Source organism: Baudoinia panamericana (genome assembly GCF_000338955.1).
Source record: "Baudoinia panamericana UAMH 10762 unplaced genomic scaffold BAUCOscaffold_8, whole genome shotgun sequence".
Taxonomy (NCBI): domain Eukaryota; kingdom Fungi; phylum Ascomycota; class Dothideomycetes; order Mycosphaerellales; family Teratosphaeriaceae; genus Baudoinia; species Baudoinia panamericana.
The window spans coordinates 340,844-358,669 of record NW_006911264.1 but is presented as its reverse complement, the minus strand read 5'-3'; the positions used below and the strand labels follow the sequence as shown (position 1 = coordinate 358,669).

Below are 17,826 nucleotides of genomic sequence, written 5' to 3'. Positions count from 1 at the left end.
TGGTACTGTGCAGCTTGGAGTCTGTTGAATCAAGCGGTATTCTTGGCTTGCGAGGTCGGAGGCCGTTCCTCGAAGGATCCGGTGGCTTGAGAATCGCCGTGGTATAGTGGCAGAGTGACAGGCAATGTTGCTGAGTTAGATATCTTAGCGGTAGCTGGCCCCAGTATGTTGCGGAAACCATCCAGCTTGCCAAATGGCTATAGGTAGCAGGGCGTCCGTCCGATCATTTCAAACTCTCTTCGAACCCGACAGCGTGGACTCGGAGAGAGCCGGCGCGCTCCGCATTGCGAGGCATGTCGTGCATGGGGAAAACGGCCTCGGTACACCCAATCAGAACGCTTCCACCCTCTCCTTGCGAGGGTTGTTTCGCGAGACTGTGAGCAAGCTGAAGTTGTATGTGTGATGATGGTTCATTAGCCTTGACCGCCATTCACCCCATGCATTGCCCTCCAGGGCACCCCACAAGCAAATCTGGAGCGGATCGGAGGCGTACATGGGAGCGATCTGTCTAGGCATCCATTGAGCGAGAGGACTATCAACATCGAGCTTGGGATTCTTCCTCCTCCTGCACTCCCTCCGCCTGCATCACCACCCGTCGGCCATTTGCATGCAGCTTCCAAAGGTCATCTCAAACGTCGCCAGAAGCTTTGCCAACTGCTGGAGGACGAGATGAAGTTCTCCCACAGTATCCAGTTCAACGCGGTTCCCGATTGGTCGTCCCATTACATCTCCTACTCGAATCTGAAGAAGCTTATCTACCAACTCGAGAAGCAGATAAACCAACCTAATGGCACCACTGGGAAGCAGGACGACGGTGAGTCTTCGCCCTTACTCACCCAGTCCGGCGCATGGGACGATCCGGACAAGCTCTTCACGAAGAAGTTGGACGATGAACTAGAGAAGATATGCAGTTTCTATCAGCTGAAGGAGCTCGAAATCTTCGGGGAGGTGGAGGCGCTGCTCAAGGATGTCGAAGAATTCGAGGAGGAGCATGCGGCTGGTGAATTAGAGGGAGAGGGTCATGGTGTACGAAGGCAGAGCATGTGGGCTAGAGCCAGACAACAGAGCATCGTTAAGGGTCTTCAGAACGCGTCAAAGCGACGACGCACTAGCACAATGGGTACGCAGGGGACCAGTGATAGCAAAAGAGCTCCTGCTCCGGACGTGGAGAGCGAGGATGAAGACGACGCTGACGAAGGTACCGCGCTTACGAAGACCCAGACGCTGGACCGGCGACCAGGCACAAGAGGTGCCTCGGGTCCGGACCACGTCAGCGCATCAGACTGGCACTCGTCTAATGAAAGCAGACGGAGGGCTAGCGCAGCATTCAACGATTTCGGAGATGATGCATTACAAGCGCTGTATGACGAAGGTATCACATTGAAGAAGCGCGTCGTGAACTTGTACGTCAGCGTTTGCGAGCTGCGGTCTTTCGTACAGCTCAACGAGACGGGGTTTAGCAAAGTGCTGAAGAAATACGATAAGACCCTTGACCGAAATCTCAAAACGCAGTATATCGAAGCCAACGTCAAGCCGGCTCAGCCGTTTCTGCCGAGCACGATGGATCACCTTTCGGAGCAACTCTCACGCGTTGAGCATGCTTACGCGCGCATCGTCATGAACGGCGACATCGAGGCGGCACGCAGGGAGCTGCGCCTGCATCTCCGAGAGCACGTCGTATGGGAGCGCAATACCGTTTGGAGGGAGATGATTGGCATTGAGCGGAAAGCACAAGCCGCCAATATAGGTTTCAGGCATACTATGCTAGGGCAGGAGACAGATCCGAAGAAGGCGAGACGGCAAGGTGACGAGACCCATGGCGTCACGAAGGAGGTTCGCACGCCGGTTGGTAAGTATCAATGTCCGCGATTCCTGGTTGACAGCAGTTTTTGGATCCTCGTGATCTGCATAGCGGTCTTTGCGGTGCTGTTGGGCGTACGCTTTATGGAGAAGCCTGAGCAGCAGAACTGCCTGGCTATGGTGGTCTTCGTCAGCTTGCTGTGGGCTACAGAAGTGAGTCAAGCATCCAACGTGGCCAGATTCTGAGGGTTGACTGTTCGTAGGCTATTCCGCTTTTCGTGACGTCCCTGCTGGTACCGTTGCTCGCGGTGACGTTGAACGTCGTACGGCAAGATGATAAGCCACATGCCCGGCTCAACAGCAAGCAAGCAGCTGGCTACGTCTTCGCCGCAATGTGGACACCGGTCATCATGCTGTTACTGGGCGGTTTCACCATCGCCGCGGCGTTGAGCAAGTACAACATTGCCAAAATGATGGCAACTTTCGTGCTCAGCAAGGCCGGCACAAAGCCGCGGACGGTCCTACTCACAAGCATGGGTGTAGCGCTGTTCGCCAGCATGTGGATCAGTAATGTTGCGGCACCCGTCCTCTGCTACTCCATCATCCAACCGATACTACGTAACCTGCCTTCAGACAGCGATATGAGCAAGGCTTTACTTCTAGGCATCGCACTCAGCAGCAACATGGGCGGTGCAGCGTCACCCATTGCGTCTCCACAGAATCTCATCGCGCTCCAAAACATGACGCCTCAGCCTGGCTGGGGCGTCTGGTTCTTCATCGCGTTGCCTGTTTGCGTCATCAGCCTCCTTCTCATCTGGCTTCTCCTGCTGGTGACCTTCCGACCAGGCCGCAACACCACCATCGTACCGATTCGGCCTATGAAGGACCGCTTCACCGGCATACAGTGGTTCATTACCGTTGTCAGTATCGGCACGATTGTGCTATGGTGCTTCTCGAATACCCAAGCGTTTCAGGCGTTCTTTGGCGACATGGGCGTCATCGCCATCATACCGATTGTCATGTTCTTCGGCACCGGTATACTGACGAAAGAAGACTTCAATAACTTCCTCTGGACCATCATCATTCTTGCTGCGGGCGGACTGGCGCTAGGCAAGGCGGTCAACTCATCTGGCCTACTTACGACCATTGCCATTGCCATCACGGACCGCGTAGGCGGTATGAGCCTTTACGGCGTCGCATGCGTTTTCGCTGCGCTAATCGCTGTCGTGGCGACGTTCATCTCGCACACAGTGGCGGCGCTCATCATCCTACCTTTAGTCCGCGAAGTCGGTCTGGGCATGAACAACCCGCATCCCAACCTACTGGTAATGGTCTCTGTACTTATGGCATCGGCGGCCATGGGCTTGCCGACTAGCGGCTTCCCCAACATGACTGCCATTATGATGGAGGACCCACAGACCGGTCAGCGGTACCTGCAAGTCAAGCACTTCTTGACTAGAGGCGTGCCAAGCAGCGTTATGGCTTATGCGGTTATTGTTACGGTTGGGTATGGGCTCATGCTAGTTGCTGGTTTGTAGGATGTTCTATATGAGTCAAAGCTCTTCATCCTGCAGTGGACTCGCGGCCACTCTTGTTGAGCTGCTACATCGGCCAATGTTACTGCGACTCATATATTCACCCTTCCCACCTTAGGCAGCCCTGTATAGTTCTTCCGGCGACATTGCTGATACACGCTCTCTGACGCTGGTCTAGGCGTCTCAGATGACGATCCAACAACCTCCGGTACGTTCCCGCTAACAACCTCTCATACGGGCGTAACCAGGAGCAGAGACTGCAGCAACAGCTGCGCAGTACAAACCGAAACCCTCGGAGATCTGCGCGACTTTTTGCTGGTTCCAAATTCATGCCGCCGCCTATCTGCTCGCGTCTACGGGAACGAACGTTGGCCGAGACGCTCCACGCTCTAGTCCTCGACACGGTGCTTGAATCTTCTGCAGCCAAGGATCTTGGGGCGCGGCTCGGCGAACCACAAGCTTCATGCTTCGCATGCTTCAATCGCCGACGTCCGCCGATGGCCAACCTTCGCACCTCGAGACCCTCACAGCATCTGCACACCTGCAGGCCAGCTATCAACCGTAGCTCGCATGCAGCGCGTGGTCATGCTTGAGAACGAGGCGGTGCGTAGATCCCCGCCTCTTCCGTTCGCGACGAAAGCGACGAGAGTCATTACCCGCTCTTATCGAACAATGTATCAGTACTATCATACAGTATCCACCTCCAGCGGCGTACTAACGGCGACCACGCGGGACCCACGAACTCCTCGCATACTCCATCATGCGACGTGACCGAGCATTCATACCTCCCACGAAAACAGTCGGCCCTGTTGAAAGCCAATCGCAGCCACATCAAGTCAACCCCAGAGCTGCTCTCCGACCTGTTCTCGTGGAGAAGCAGAGCTATCCCACAACTTTGCAGCAGAGCACACGCCGACGGTACTGTTGTAGCATCCTACGCCCTTGGCATCTCCACTTCTCGGGTCCGGAGCCTCCGCAGACTGCACACGGACCGCGAGTCGGCGCTCTCCAGAACCGTATAAAGTATACCGCCATCGATAGTGCGTATGTTACTGGACGCCTAGGCCGCTCCATTCCGAAGTCAATTGTAAGCGTTCCCGCCGTGCTTTCAGTACTTCTTAGCATATGAGTACCTCCGGTCTATGCTCTTGAATATTCTGTACTCCTCTTGCTTGTCTCCGTCTCTTGAGGCTTGTGTAACTTGGCGCTTGAGCTTGTACAAACTCAGTTCTGGCAATATGGGGTTCTTTGGTAAGAGAGCCAACGATGCTCCGCCTGAGATCTTGAACTGGAGGCTATGGTTTGGTGTCTTTGGTGCGTGAGAATAACCGCTACTGCTTAGTGCGCGACGAACAGCCACTGACCACTCACAGTGTTCGGCCTCATGGGCGCCGCTCGTGGTCTTGACGAAGGTCTGATTGGCACAACCGCATCGCAGAAGAGTTTTAGCAAGCTGTTCGGCTTGAAGAGCACTCACCTTACGAAGATCGAGCAAGCCAACCTGCTTTCCAATATCACTTCCATGGTGCAGTTAGGATCTGTCCTTGGCGCAATCGTTGCATTCTACTTCACGGATAAGATTGGCCGCTTGTGGGCTACGAGGCAACTGTGTGTTATCTGGATTATTGGGATCGCCATTTTCGTGAGTGCGTCTACGAATGGAAGCATTGGTATGGTATACACTGGACGCTTCATCGCTGGCGTGGGTATCGGCCAGACAACCGTTGTTGCACCCACCTACTTGGCGGAGATCTCGCCACGCTTCACTCGGGGCCTGTGTGTCGGCATGTTCTCTGGAGCAGTGTATCTCGGCATCATGCTGGGCTACTTTGCATCCTGGGGCTGCTCGATCCACGTCAGTAATACCAACCAGCTGCAATGGGTGTTGCCGAACTTGATGTACGCAAACGCTCGGTTATAAGCCTCGCATTGTACCATGAACAACTCTGACAGTTCTGCTAGGCACATCTACTTCGCGACCATCATCTTTGGACTCTCCTTCCTTGCCATCGAGTCACCAAGGTGGCTTGTCAAGGTCGGACAGCACGAACGGGCAACGAAGAATCTGTCTAAGCTCCGTGGCCTTGCACCTGACCACTGGTACATCCAATCCGAGCTGATGGACATCCGCGATCAATTGGAGCGCGAGCGAGAAGCCACAATGGGCACCAGTTGGCTTGGACCTATCCGCGAGCTGGTCACGATTCCGCGCAACAGCTACTGCTTGTTCCTGTCGATCTTCGCTCAACTCTTGGGACAATGGTCCGGTGCGAACAGTATCACCATTTACGCTCCACAGTACTTTGAATTAATGGGGACAACGGGCCAGAACGAGAAGCTGTTCGCTACCGCAGTTTTCGGCGTGGTGAAATTCGTGTCGGCCATGATCTGCGCGCTGTTCCTGATAGACTTCATCGGACGCAAGCGCAGTCTCATGACTGGCATTTCGTTGCAGCTGATTGCCATGCTTTACATGGCACTCTTCCTCGTCATTGATCAGACTGTCGGCAACACGAACGTGGAACAGTCCGCAAGCCAGAGGAGCGCCGCTAAGGGTGCCATCGGCATGATCTACATTAGCGGCTTTGGATGGGCAATGGGCTGGAATAGGTGCGTCAACCTCCTCGTGACTAGCCACACAGCGCAGCTTGCTAACACGCCGATAGCATCCAATACCTCATCAACTCCGAGATCTATCCGCTCCGTCTCCGTGCCATTGGCGCCTCCATTGCCATGACATTCCACTTCGTTAACCAGTAAGTTGGACCACCAAGTGCAATTGTCGACGAGCTGCGCTAACACCATTACTCGTAGATACGGTAACAGCAAGGCTGTCCCAGAGATGTTCATTACTCTGACCACAGGCGGTACGATGTTTTTCTTCTCGGCTGTCACGCTGCTTGGTCTAGGCTGGGTCTGGTTCTTCCTCCCTGAGCTTGCCAACAAGAGTCTCGAGGCTGTTGATGCGGTCTTCGAACTCCCGTGGTACTTGATCGGCAGAAAGGGCAAGGAACTGACAGAGGGCCTTGGTGGCGCAGTCGAGAACTTTGGAGAAGCGAAGGCAGGCATTGACGCCGTGGAAGAGGTTGGAGAGGTGGAGCACAAGGCATGATCAGACCATCGCTTTAACCGAGTCAAGTGACGTTTGCTGCTTTACCCATCTGCTTCTCTTCCTCGCTACTTGCTCGCTCCGCCGTCTTACGCTCTTTCTTCAGGTTCGCTAGGCATGGCGCGTGGAACAGTGCTCCCGACCATGCGCCTCGTGCGGTACCCACAGCAATGACCATCCAGAGTGCGATGACTGCAGTGCCAAAGATAGTGCCCAGAATGCGGAAGAAGCGAGAAGGCAACTCTTCGCCAATAAGGATCGTGCTCACAGAGTACACCCCGAGTGGAAATGTAAACGCCCACCAACCCATGTTGAACGGAAACGGACGGGACTTGTACATCGAGGCAAGAGCGAAAGTGAACCACAGCAAACCATATCCCCAGAATACCAAGGCTACGAAGAAGCCCAGAATGTAGGCCACTCTCCCAGCCATCGGGTCAATGGTCTTTGTCTGTGGGAAGACCGCCGCAGCCATCTTACCAAGATACAGAATGGTGTAACCCCCGAATCCAAGAGGTCCGAGAGGAAGGAAGGCGCTAACGATGATCTCGCGGGGCGGCATCTTGTGCAATGCGAGTCGCTGATAGTACATGACGAGGACATTCAATGCCATTGGCATCGCCATGCCCCACATGATGTAGCTTGCGATTATGGTGCCCAATGCATGCTGCGGGTTTGGGAGCACGGAGGCGACCTCCGAGCCAGTACCTGCTGCTACAATTGTTGCAGCAATGGGCAGCAGCTGAGCTGCCGTTATGCTGTCAAGGGATCGCTGATGACTGTCAGACACGAGCAAGATACCCAAGCTCACCGTGACTGACACAGCGACGATCGAGTCAAGCATCCAGAGAGCCCAGCCGAGGTACGCAGCCCATGTGCCCCAGGCTGGGACGCAGACAAATACCCACATCTCGATGATTGTTGCGAAACCCATAGGAATGGTGCCTAAGAACAGGCTGTTCGTCGAGTCTTGTATCATCACGGTCCAGATTTCGGGCCATATAGTGTAGCGCAGGAAGCTCGCCGTGGCAGCCAAGCTGAAAAGGCACACATTCAGCACGAAGAAGACTATGCTGAGGTAGTACAGCCAGTTGGTCCTCCACGGGAATGTTATGAGAATGGTGGAGACTATGCCAGTGCCCATAGTAACCGAAAACCATGACGGTGAGAAATTGCGGACAATGTGTCGCCAGTCACGGTTATGCTTCGCTTGTGAGACCGTAGGTGGCCCAGTAGATTGAGTCTGAGCAATCAGTACTTCATCGCCAGCCGGATCTGATGCTGTTGTCGCTTGTTCCTTCTCGATTATAGACGAATTGGAATGCTCCAATTTGAGGTTGGCTGGTTCGGTTACGGCAGGGTTGTCCATCACAACAGGATGGTGAGCTTAGAATCACCACAGAACACTACAATAGCATTGCCACATGGATAGGCAGCGTTCAGAAGACAGACACCAGTTCTTAACGTCCGTTTGATGATATACGCCGCTCGGTACCTGGGCGATGAGCGGCTATGGCGGAGTTCAGATCGGTGGAGTATTGAGTGTTGCGGAAGAGGAGTGGAGACGGAAAGCTTGGACACAAAGTTGCCTTTTGAACGACTTCACCTTGTCTTCCACGATGTCGACACCTTTGAAACGAGCCTTCAGGGCTCGTAGCTCATTGCTCGTTCCTACAAGGACGCTTATCAGACCCTCGACATGCCCACGTCAGTCATGGAGGTGCTTTTCTTCGCGCCACAGACTTGCGTTGGCGGTTTCAGAGATGTCGCAGGATGATTTGGCTAGCTTGCGAGTTGACAAGGCCCGGTTGATGAGCGATCTGCACACGACCTGTGAATGGGGCAAAGGGGAATCATGGGGAGAGTATGTCGTCCCATCCATCTGTTGAAACAATGTTCTGCCCATTATATGATGAACAACTTACACCCACAAAATATGAGTCACTGTGATTTCACAACACATTACACTAAGAACAGCCAGCTGATCAGTCAATGCACATCCTTTTCTCCACTGCTGTCATTACTGTAGTGTCGAAGCTGACCACTTCCACAGCGGCGAGACCGAGACGGGAATGTCGAGACTTTCGCTCTCCGACACCGACCGGCAGGCTCGTGATTGGTTCCACCGTACTGCCACTGAACTTGGCTGCAAAGTCCACACCGATGCCATGGGTAACCAGTTCGCCGTTCGCCCAGGACTGAGCAACGATGCTGCTCCAACATATGCAGGCAGTCATCTGGACACCCAACCAACCGGCGGCAGATATGACGGTATTTTAGGCGTCACGGCTGCGATTGAGATGCTTCGGACACTCAACGACAACTGGATCGAGACGGCCTATCCTGTCGGAGTAGTCAACTGGACAAATGAGGAAGGCGCCCGTTTTCCCATGTCAATGGTCGCGTCAGGAGTATGGGCCGGCAGCATTTCGGTCGAGCGAGCTCATGATCTCAAGTCTGTCATACCGTCTAGTGATACGGCGACTATACAGACCGAGCTCGAACGCATCGGATACCTTGGGGAAGTACCCTGCAGCTGGGAAGCCACACCCATGGCAGCCCACTTCGAGCTTCACATTGAGCAGGGACCTATCTTGGAGGCAGAGAATCGACGTATTGGCGTTGTCCGGGGTGTTCAGAGCTACAAATGGTTCACCGTCACCGTACGTGGAAGAGACTCGCACACCGGTGCAACATCATTCCAGCACCGCGCAGACGCACTGCTTACTGCAAGTAAAATGATCCTCGCCAGCCACAAGGTCGCAAGTAAGCATGGCGCTCTCGCAAGCACCGGCATTTTGACCCTCAAGCCTGGATCGACCAACACCGTACCGGGCTTTGTCCAATTCTCGTTGGATGTTCGAGCCCCGCAGGATGACACCGTAGAGGCGGTAGAGTCGGAATGCAGGTCAGCATTCATCGCTCTTGCTGCTGGGGAGGATGCCTTGCAGATCAATACCGGCTGCACGCCTTCGTCGCGGCAGTGCAGCGTAGAGTGGCGGACCGACTTCGTAAGCCCAGCTACCCACTTCCACGGCGACTGCATAGCCTGCGTGCAGGCTGCAGGCTCGCACCTTTGTGGCGGCGGCGAAGTGAAAGATAAAGATATCGGTAGCTGGGGCAAATTGATGACGAGCGGCGCCGGTCATGACAGCGTCTACACAAACAAGCGATGTCCGACCTGCATGATCTTCGTCCCTTGCAGAGACGGTAAGGTGTCGAGATCGCTGATTCCTTCAGACGTTTTCTAACGCTTGTGTAGGTGTCTCACACAATCCCGCGGAGTACAGCAGCCCCGAGGCCTGCGAAGATGGGGCCAACGTCCTTCTGGGCGCTGTGGTCCGCTATGACAAGCTACGCTCCGAGCGTGGTCGTTGAGATGTGTGGACTTGCAAAGTACAGATGATGCAAAGACGTAATCCATGCTAAGCGAGCAAGATCGAGCTAAGTAGAACTTTTTGTTTCGTGACGGGCGAGGCAGTGCCAAATGATATCGAACGGAACGCTTTTTCATAAGCCGCTCATTGATTATCTTTCGCGAGCAGCGACAGCGACGTCAAGAATGTCTTTATCACGGGGTCCACAAAGGCCAGTTACCGATTTATACAACTTAGGCAAGAGTGTGCGATGCGGCATGTACTTTTCGATATAGATCTTACTGTTCCTACTGTCGCTGCTCGCTAGGATTGTCTAGCTTACACAGAGTCTGTAGCCTCACGCTCGAGCGACAACGAATCTCCCTGTAAACGCGCTCATCATTCGACGGTGAGGACGCACGTGAGTTCTGCCGGAAACCTACCAGTCTCCGGTCTTTCCCCCACCGCTGAAGCATTGGCCCAACCTCCAGCCTGCTCCGCTGCACCGGTGTCCTTAGCGCCCCAGCCGCCATCACCGCCAGCAACCTCCTAGGACGCTGGTGGAGGCGCGCCGCGTCCGCGTCCGAAGCCGCCGCGGAAGTCAGGGCGGAAACCCTCACCACCCATGCCTCCTTCCTTCTCGCCTGCATCACGACGACGGTAGCTGTATATCAAGTCAGTGAATGCAATGACACATAAGTATGTGAATGATAGTGACGTACCCTTCGCGATCACCACGGTCACCACGACCGAAGCCGCCCTCGCGGTCACCCCTCGGTCCACCACGACCACCACCACGTCTCTCACGGTCGTCACCGCCCATCATGCCACGCGGCGGAGCATGGCTGCGCTGCTGCTTGACGTGGGTCTGCGGCACGATCTCGGCAGGCAAGTGAAGCCATTCACGCAGGTAGTCAAGCCCTTCGGGGGTGAGGGTGTAGTAGTACCACTGCCAGCTGAACTGAGTCTTGAGGTAGCCGCGGGAGGTGAGCGACTGACAAGCCTTGACGACGTAGAGGTTCTTGGTGTCGATATCGCCGTGCTTGGGGAGGTTGAAGTCCTTCTTCGCAACGAGCACGCCTTCCTTGAAGAGGTACTCGTGGATCTTCTTGCGGTCTTCCTTCGGGATAAGCATCTTGCCGGTAAGACTTGGTGTGGTTGTCCTGGGCGGATGTTGATATGGTCGCAAACGGATCGTTCGTGTGCGGGAGTGTTTCGCAAGTTCGAGTGCGAGTTAATCAGGCTTAGTGGCTTGGCAGTATCGGGTAAAGTTCGCTTGTGTGCAGACATGCCAAGCCCGAAAAGCACGATCTGAGATTCCGCACCCACAGCCTGCAACACCACTATTTGCGTGTACGCCATAACCCATCCCTACTTTGCGCAGACGGTGAAACAAGGTCAACAGGTATGCTCTACCCGGCGTTGTTACTGCAAAGTGATCTAGGAGCAAGGACTAGCAGTGTCGAAACCAATCAAAGCTGACATTGAACGCACAGTAACCTTCACCAACCGCAATCATGGGGTATCTAATAACAACTCTCTGTCCTTACATACGGGTCTATCAGACTGACCAGTTCGCAGTATCTCTCGTGACTCGCGTCACAAGCGCTCCGCCACCGGTGGTAAGCGCGCATACTATCGCAAGAAGAGGTATGCATAAACCGATCGTCTCCCGCCATTCCCATCATTTCTGATGAGAGTCGCAGAGCGTTCGAGAAGGGCCGCCAGGCCGCCAACACCCGTATCGGCAACAAGCGTATCCATCTTGTCCGCACCCGTGGCGGCAACCGCAAGTTCCGCGCCCTTCGCCTCGACTCCGGCAACTTCTCGTGGGGTAGCGAAGGCATCTCCCGCAAAGTCCGTGTCATTGTGGTCGCCTACCACCCGTCCAACAACGAGCTCGTCCGTACGAACACCTTGACCAAGGCCGCCGTGGTGCAGATCGATGCGGCGCCGTTCAGGCAGTGGTACGAAGCACACTACGGCCAGAGCATTGGCAGGAGGAGACAGAAGAAGGAAGACCAGGAGAAGGAAGAGAAGAAGAGCAAGAGTGTCACTGAGAAGCAGGCGGAGAGGCACAAGGCCGGCGGCAAGGTCGAGCCGGCGATTGAGCGGCAATTCGAGGCGGGTCGTCTGTACGCCGTCATCGCTTCGCGGCCTGGCCAGAGCGGTCGCTGCGATGGCTATGTGCTGGAGGGCGATGAGCTGGCGTTCTACCAGCGTGCTATCAGGAGGTAAAGCGGTGGAAAGGGTCGGCGTTAAAACACTGCATTACATTACCGTGGCGCTTTAAAAGCGCTACGCCGGATGGGTCGCCGTGAATGTCGCTGTCGCCCAGGATGCGTAACTTACTGACGTCTCTCGCGGCGCCGGACATTAGTGTGGGTGCAAATGTAGTATGCAGCATAAGATGTCAGACGGGATCGAATCATTACCCTTACAAGCCATCGCTGTGCTTCCCCTGAGTAGGGCCAAAGCTGCGTCAAGGTTAGCCTCTATCCTGATCAATCTTGTTCTCGTTCATGCTCATGCTTGATCAATGAATGTCCGAGTACTATTCTGTAGCAGCTCGTGCACGCACCAAATGCTCTCCGTAGAGGAGTCATGTTGAGTCACATGGTACCTCCCCATCAATGGAAGGATAAGTCAGCAGAGAGATGCACGGCTTGGCGCTGCAGGCTGACGGCAGAGGGGAAGTCAAAGTCGATGCAGCTCATCATTCGTTTGCCTATCAGGACAGCTTGCTACGCTCGTAGCAGTGACAATTCTATCGATCACTTACCCTTCCTGGTGTCGCATCTGTTCGCACTACCTGAACCCCGTTTTGAACCTCGATTGCGATAAGCCACTCATCTTGACTGAATAGTAACAGTGCCATCACAGCACGCGACTAAAGATACTCAACATCTTTCGGAAGACATAAGCATGCGCGCCTCTTCGGCCATCCTGGCGTTGCCAGCGCTCGCGAGCGCACAACAAATCCCTTTCCTCGACCAAGTGAAAGGCTGGTTCGGCCAGGCTTCCGAGACCGTCTCCTCCGCTGTCACCTCCGCGAGCGCATCAGTGGCATCGATGTCGATACCCAACCCCGTTGCATCAGGTGCAGCCGCAGTTGCAGACCTTAAAGTCGAGCGACTGACACTGGACAACTACAGGAGGATCTTGAAGCACGGCGCTGGGGCGACTCCGGGTATCGAAGAATGGATGATCATGGTGACGGGCGGCAACACGACTTGCTTCGGCTTTTGCGAACGCGCAGAGATCGCGTGGAATCAGTCTGTGGCTCTCATAGCGGCTTCGCGCTCGCCTCCCCACCTTGCCATGCTAGACTGTGAGACGGATCCGATCCTGTGCAGCGCGTGGGCCATGAGCCCACCGACTGTAGTTCACATAGAGCTGCCGCAGCCTCTGCCTGATCAGTCCACCCCAGCAACGACAGTGCGCTCGTTTGCGCTGAACAGGACTACGGTTACGTCGCCGGAGATCGCGGCCATCCATTTGCAGGAGAAGTACAAAGAGGTGCAGCCGTACGAGGGTTTCTGGCACCCGTTCGACGGGCCGCTGGCGAAGAACAACCTGTCTGTTCCGGCTGGTTATGCGGTCCATTACTTCTCGAAGATCCCGTCGTGGGCATTCATGATTGCTGTGAGCTTCTTGAGCAGGAATATGATGTAAGTGGCCTGTTTCGCAGCATTTCGATCCCAGAGACTGACTCTTGTGCAGGAGCAATAGGATGGGCCGACAAGCAGGAAGGCCGGCGGGAGGTGCACCGGCTGCTCCTGCGCCCGCAACCTGATGGAATGAATGTAACACAGGATTGACTGATCAATTACGGCCAATGCAGGCCCGCGCGCTCATATGGTGGTCAACGGCTGGCACTCAAAACGGTTCCGTGATTGGGCTACTGATCTGGCTTCGTGGCGAAATTGAGCAAGATAACGTTGTGTGTGGCCACATTCGCAACGTAAAAAGCCAAGCGTTGCCAGCGAATCTTTACACTTATCATTATAAAATAGCGAAACTACAGACTCCAGAACCGATATCTTCAGTACCCATGGTAACTCAGTAATGCCTTCCTCCAATCCGTTGACCTCACAGCTGCCCTTCGTAATGGGAACTTATGACTGGCCTACCCACCAATATCAGAGGTGCAGGACGCTCTCAGCGAGATACAGAGGCTACAGCAAGGACAACGAGCGGCCCACCGACCGTTCACGGCGTAGGGAATACCACCAGGCCAAGGCATGTCCGGCACGCTTTCCGGCCTCAGTGCAGTGCAATATTGACGCCCACATGGTAGACCCTGGGGTAATGGACGGCATGTTCGACTAAAGCACGGTTCGGGCTGCCCTCATCAACTCGATCATCTGTGACAGCTGAGTCAATGGCCGCATGATTGACAATCCTAATGCCGATCCATCCCATAGCTCGGCTTCTGCACAATTCAGCCTAAGATGTGGCTCGCTGATCACTCAACTTCCTGTACCATGGCTCAGTATGGCAACGCCAGTGATGCTGCACTTGCTACTGATACAGCACCTCTTTCGCGGAGAATTGCTGTGCTTTTACCCGCCCCTCCTCCACATCCCAGCTCCGCTTCAACCCCGCCGAATGCGGAGACACGAGAAATAACCTCACCTCGTGCGCTGGACTTGTTACATCGCGTTAAAGATCACAATGCGCGCATCCTGCATGCTGTCATGGGAACAGTCACCATAGACCGAGCCTATACCGATGCTGTCAGGTAGGGTATAACATTCTGCTCTCCCCTCCAAGTCCACGCCCCTCTCCGTTGTTCCAACTGTACTGCCAGCAAGATGTTGCGTACAGCCCTGACCCAAGCGGTCCTTCTGGGCCTCGCATCCGCTCAACTGCAGAGCGGCATTTACACTCACTACCCAGACTGTGTCAACGGCCCAGCACTGCTCACCAGCAACCTTGTGTGTGACACCAATGCCACCCCCTACCAGAGGGCATCCGCCATCATCAATGCGATGAACATCACGGAAAAGCTTGCTAACCTACTGGATGTCTCGTATGGCTCCGCTCGTCTGGGTCTCCCGCCCTACGAGTGGTGGTCTGAAGCGCTCCACGGCGTAGCCGGCAGTCCCGGAGTCAATTTCACGAGTTCGGGCAACTATAGCTATGCGACAAGCTTTCCAATGCCTATTACGTTCTCTTCTGCTTTTGACGACCCATCGGTGCAGAACATCGCCAGTGTCATATCGACTGAGGCTAGGGCGTACTCGAACGCCGCTCGTGGCGGCTTGGACTACTTCACGCCTAACATCAACCCGTTCAAGGATCCGAGATGTGTGTCACCGCATGCAGGCGACGGTTTATCATGATGTACGCCGAAGCTGACACGAATGTTAGGGGGGCGTGGCTCCGAGACGCCCGGCGAGGATCCTTTGCGGATTCAAGGCTACGTCAAGAACTTACTTATTGGCCTCGAGGGAACCGATGACGGCTACTTCAACACGAGCCATAGCGGCTACAAGAAGATGATTGCTACCTGCAAACATTTCGCCGGCTACGACCTTGAAGACTGGGATGGCTATATCCGCTACGGTTACGACGCAGAGATCACGACTCAGGATTTGGCCGAGTACTATCTCCCGCCTTTCCAGACTTGTGCCAGAGATCAGAACGTCGCCAGTATCATGTGTAGCTACAACGTACGAGTGTCTCTTGACGTAGTGTTTTTGAAATGTTGCTAACAAAGATGCCTATCCAATAGTCCGTGAACAGTGTACCAGCATGCGCCAACAGCTACCTGCAAGAGACCATCCTCCGCGAACATTGGGGTTGGACGATTGACAACAACTACATCACTAGCGACTGCAATGCTATTAGTGACATCTACTACAATCACAATTATTCGGTCAACAACGCAGCTGCCGCAGGCCTCTCCCTCTCCAACGGTATGGACACTGCTTGCATTGTCGCCAATACTGGAGTCATGACCGACGTCAACGGCTCCTACTACGGTGGGTATGTCACCGAAGCGACCATCACCACGGCCTTGATCAGACAATACGAGGCACTGGTCATTGCTGGCTACTTCGACCCGGCTTCTTCGAACCCCTATCGTTCCATAGGTTGGAGCAGTGTCAACACCCCTGCCGCGCAAACTTTGGCCCGGCAAGCAGCGACCGAAGGTACGACGCTACTCAAGAACACGGGCCTCTTACCTTACAAGTTCACCAGTCAGACCAAGGTTGCCATGATCGGCATGTGGGCCAACGGAACCTCTCAAATGCAGGGTGGCTACTCTGGCCCAGCTCCCTACCTTCACAGCCCGCTGTATGCTGCGAGTCAGCTTGGGCTCTCCTACAATTACGCCAATGGGCCGATCAACCAAACGACGTTGACCAGCAACTACTCCCAGAATGCAACCGCTGCTGCGCAGAACGCAGATGTCATCCTTTTCTTTGGCGGTATTGACTGGTCGGTAGAAGCCGAGGCTATGGATCGCTACCAGATCGCATGGCCCGGAGCACAGCAGGCCTTGATCGCTCAGCTAGCCGCTCTTGGCAAGCCAATGATCGTCTTGCAAATGGGCTCTATGCTCGACGCCACACCAATACTGAGCAACAACAACATTTCCGCGTTGGTGTGGGTCGGTTATCCAGGCCAAGATGGTGGCGTCGCGGCGTTCGATATCTTGACCGGTGCGGTTGCACCTGCCGGCAGATTGCCAGTAACAATGTACCCAGCCGACTACGTCAACCAGGTTCCAATGACCAACATGAGCCTTCGACCAGGACCAGGCAATCCAGGAAGGACATACAAGTGGTACAACAATGCCGTCCTGCCGTTCGCATACGGACTCCACTACACCACATTCAAGGCAACCTTCAATGGAGGCCCGCCTGGTCCCGGTTCGCCATGGAGTCCACCATGGAATGCACCATGGAGCGCAAAGGTCAGGCGAGGATGGGGATGGGGCAACTGGGGCCCACCGAACTGGGGCTGGACGCAGCCCAGCCAGGTCGCTCCCGGCAACGGCGGCTTGTCCTCCAGTTACAACATCCAAAGCCTGCTCTCATCTTGCACAGCCGCCCATCCAGACCTTTGTGCCTTCCCCTCGGTTGCCATCTCCGTCCAGAACGCTGGCCAGACGACTTCGGACTTCGTCGCACTGGTCTTCTCAAACACTACCGCTGGTCCGGCACCGTACCCCTACAAGAGTCTCGCTAGCTACACGCGACTGCACTCCGTCGCCGCCGGTCAGACGGTGACTGCCAGCTTGAACATGACACTTGGTGTGCTCGCGCGCCGCGATGATCAAGGCAACCAAATCTTGTACCCAGGCACGTACAACCTGCTACTCGATGTGCCGACACAGGCTACGATGAGCTTCCAATTGACCGGTCAGGCCGCGGTACTGGATCAGTGGCCGCAGCCTCCAGCCAACCAGACGTACGATGCTACGATAAATTGTCCGTTGTACGGACAGTGCAAGAGTGCCGGACAGCCGGTCGCTTAGGTGGAGTTGCTGTTCAGCAAGGAAACTTAGCACAGGCGAGTTGTAGCCTGAGGGACAGTGAATTCGTAAAGAAGCATGTCTAAGGATGCGGATCTGATCCTTCGGAGGTGTGCTGCGTGCAGCTATCAAAGGCAACATTTGTACTTCGCCATGCCGTCGAAGCTTACGGTGCGGAGGTCCCAACCGGAGTGCCTATCCTCGTCATGCATACCTCCCGTCTAACTCCGCATCCGGTATTCTTTTCGTGGTCAAATCCCTTGTGCATCCTACTCTACTTGCGAGTAGCCTCGAGGTATAGCGCTCTCCGTCGAACGCAGCCGCGTATCAATGTCTAATGTGGCGAAGCATGCGGATTGGAATGAGCAATGGCCCACAGGAACACCGTTGCTGGCTTCAACCGTGGGCCGGGTATTCTTCAGAAAAAGAGCATGCCCGCGTACAACAGATATGGCATTCCGGCACACTCTCCGTGCGCTTCCAGCTCTCATCAGCCCACCAACGCCTCGCTAATAATCACAGACCGCTGCAATCCAT

The 17,826-nt window shown here is 54.9% G+C and overlaps 8 protein-coding genes across 8 annotated transcripts; 7 read left to right on the top strand and 1 right to left on the bottom strand.

Annotated features, from left to right (window-relative positions):
* The first annotated feature begins 287 nt into the window (after positions 1–287).
* BAUCODRAFT_35061 (uncharacterized protein) lies at positions 288–3,661 on the top strand. The gene is made up of 2 exons (XM_007679208.1): positions 288–2,013; positions 2,064–3,661. Exons 1-2 carry the CDS (start codon positions 670–672, stop codon positions 3,336–3,338), a joined length of 2,619 nt encoding a protein of 872 aa, XP_007677398.1. The 5' UTR covers positions 288–669; the 3' UTR covers positions 3,339–3,661.
* Positions 3,662–4,334: 673 nt separating this feature from the next.
* Positions 4,335–6,692, top strand: BAUCODRAFT_35060 (uncharacterized protein). The gene is made up of 5 exons (XM_007679207.1): positions 4,335–4,649; positions 4,709–5,234; positions 5,298–5,945; positions 6,002–6,091; positions 6,150–6,692. Exons 1-5 carry the CDS (start codon positions 4,574–4,576, stop codon positions 6,445–6,447), a joined length of 1,638 nt encoding a protein of 545 aa, XP_007677397.1. The 5' UTR covers positions 4,335–4,573; the 3' UTR covers positions 6,448–6,692.
* A 1,515-nt stretch (positions 6,693–8,207) lies between these two features.
* On the top strand, positions 8,208–9,822 carry BAUCODRAFT_25187 (uncharacterized protein; the record flags this gene model as incomplete). The annotated part of the gene is made up of 3 exons (XM_007679153.1): positions 8,208–8,308; positions 8,474–9,654; positions 9,707–9,822. 3 exons carry the CDS (start codon positions 8,208–8,210, stop codon positions 9,820–9,822), a joined length of 1,398 nt encoding a protein of 465 aa, XP_007677343.1.
* Positions 9,823–10,349: 527 nt separating this feature from the next.
* On the bottom strand, positions 10,350–10,935 carry BAUCODRAFT_72390 (uncharacterized protein; the record flags this gene model as incomplete). Its single annotated transcript, XM_007679373.1, has 2 exons — positions 10,350–10,439; positions 10,519–10,935. 2 exons carry the CDS (start codon positions 10,933–10,935, stop codon positions 10,350–10,352), a joined length of 507 nt encoding a protein of 168 aa, XP_007677563.1.
* A 218-nt stretch (positions 10,936–11,153) lies between these two features.
* BAUCODRAFT_157578 (uncharacterized protein) lies at positions 11,154–12,375 on the top strand. The gene is made up of 3 exons (XM_007679516.1): positions 11,154–11,322; positions 11,382–11,450; positions 11,507–12,375. Exons 1-3 carry the CDS (start codon positions 11,318–11,320, stop codon positions 12,036–12,038), a joined length of 606 nt encoding a protein of 201 aa, XP_007677706.1. The 5' UTR covers positions 11,154–11,317; the 3' UTR covers positions 12,039–12,375.
* A 98-nt stretch (positions 12,376–12,473) lies between these two features.
* Positions 12,474–13,671, top strand: BAUCODRAFT_524747 (uncharacterized protein). The gene has a single exon (XM_007679515.1). It carries the CDS (start codon positions 12,726–12,728, stop codon positions 13,473–13,475), a length of 750 nt encoding a protein of 249 aa, XP_007677705.1. The 5' UTR covers positions 12,474–12,725; the 3' UTR covers positions 13,476–13,671.
* Positions 13,672–14,617: 946 nt separating this feature from the next.
* On the top strand, positions 14,618–17,292 carry BAUCODRAFT_25183 (glycoside hydrolase family 3 protein; the record flags this gene model as incomplete). Its single annotated transcript, XM_007679152.1, has 3 exons — positions 14,618–15,113; positions 15,177–15,478; positions 15,541–17,292. The coding sequence occupies 3 exons, from the start codon at positions 14,618–14,620 to the stop codon at positions 17,290–17,292; spliced, it is 2,550 nt and encodes an 849-aa protein (XP_007677342.1).
* A 163-nt stretch (positions 17,293–17,455) lies between these two features.
* BAUCODRAFT_524767 (uncharacterized protein) lies at positions 17,456–17,819 on the top strand. Its single transcript, XM_007679514.1, has one exon. It carries the CDS (start codon positions 17,620–17,622, stop codon positions 17,800–17,802), a length of 183 nt encoding a protein of 60 aa, XP_007677704.1. The 5' UTR covers positions 17,456–17,619; the 3' UTR covers positions 17,803–17,819.
* The last annotated feature ends 7 nt before the right edge of the window (positions 17,820–17,826 follow it).

Coding starts and splice junctions, on each gene's coding strand:
- BAUCODRAFT_35060 (XM_007679207.1), top strand. CDS start 4,574: ATGGGGTTCTTTGGTAAGAGAGCCAACGATGCTCCGCCTGAGATCTTG. Junction 4,650..4,708: donor GCTATGGTTTGGTGTCTTTG/GTGCGTGAGAAT, acceptor GACCACTCACAG/TGTTCGGCCTCATGGGCGCC. Junction 6,092..6,149: donor ACATTCCACTTCGTTAACCA/GTAAGTTGGACC, acceptor CATTACTCGTAG/ATACGGTAACAGCAAGGCTG.
- BAUCODRAFT_157578 (XM_007679516.1), top strand. Junction 11,451..11,506: donor GCATACTATCGCAAGAAGAG/GTATGCATAAAC, acceptor TGAGAGTCGCAG/AGCGTTCGAGAAGGGCCGCC.
- BAUCODRAFT_524767 (XM_007679514.1), top strand. CDS start 17,620: ATGTCTAATGTGGCGAAGCATGCGGATTGGAATGAGCAATGGCCCACA.
- BAUCODRAFT_524747 (XM_007679515.1), top strand. CDS start 12,726: ATGCGCGCCTCTTCGGCCATCCTGGCGTTGCCAGCGCTCGCGAGCGCA.
- BAUCODRAFT_35061 (XM_007679208.1), top strand. CDS start 670: ATGAAGTTCTCCCACAGTATCCAGTTCAACGCGGTTCCCGATTGGTCG. Junction 2,014..2,063: donor GCTTGCTGTGGGCTACAGAA/GTGAGTCAAGCA, acceptor GACTGTTCGTAG/GCTATTCCGCTTTTCGTGAC.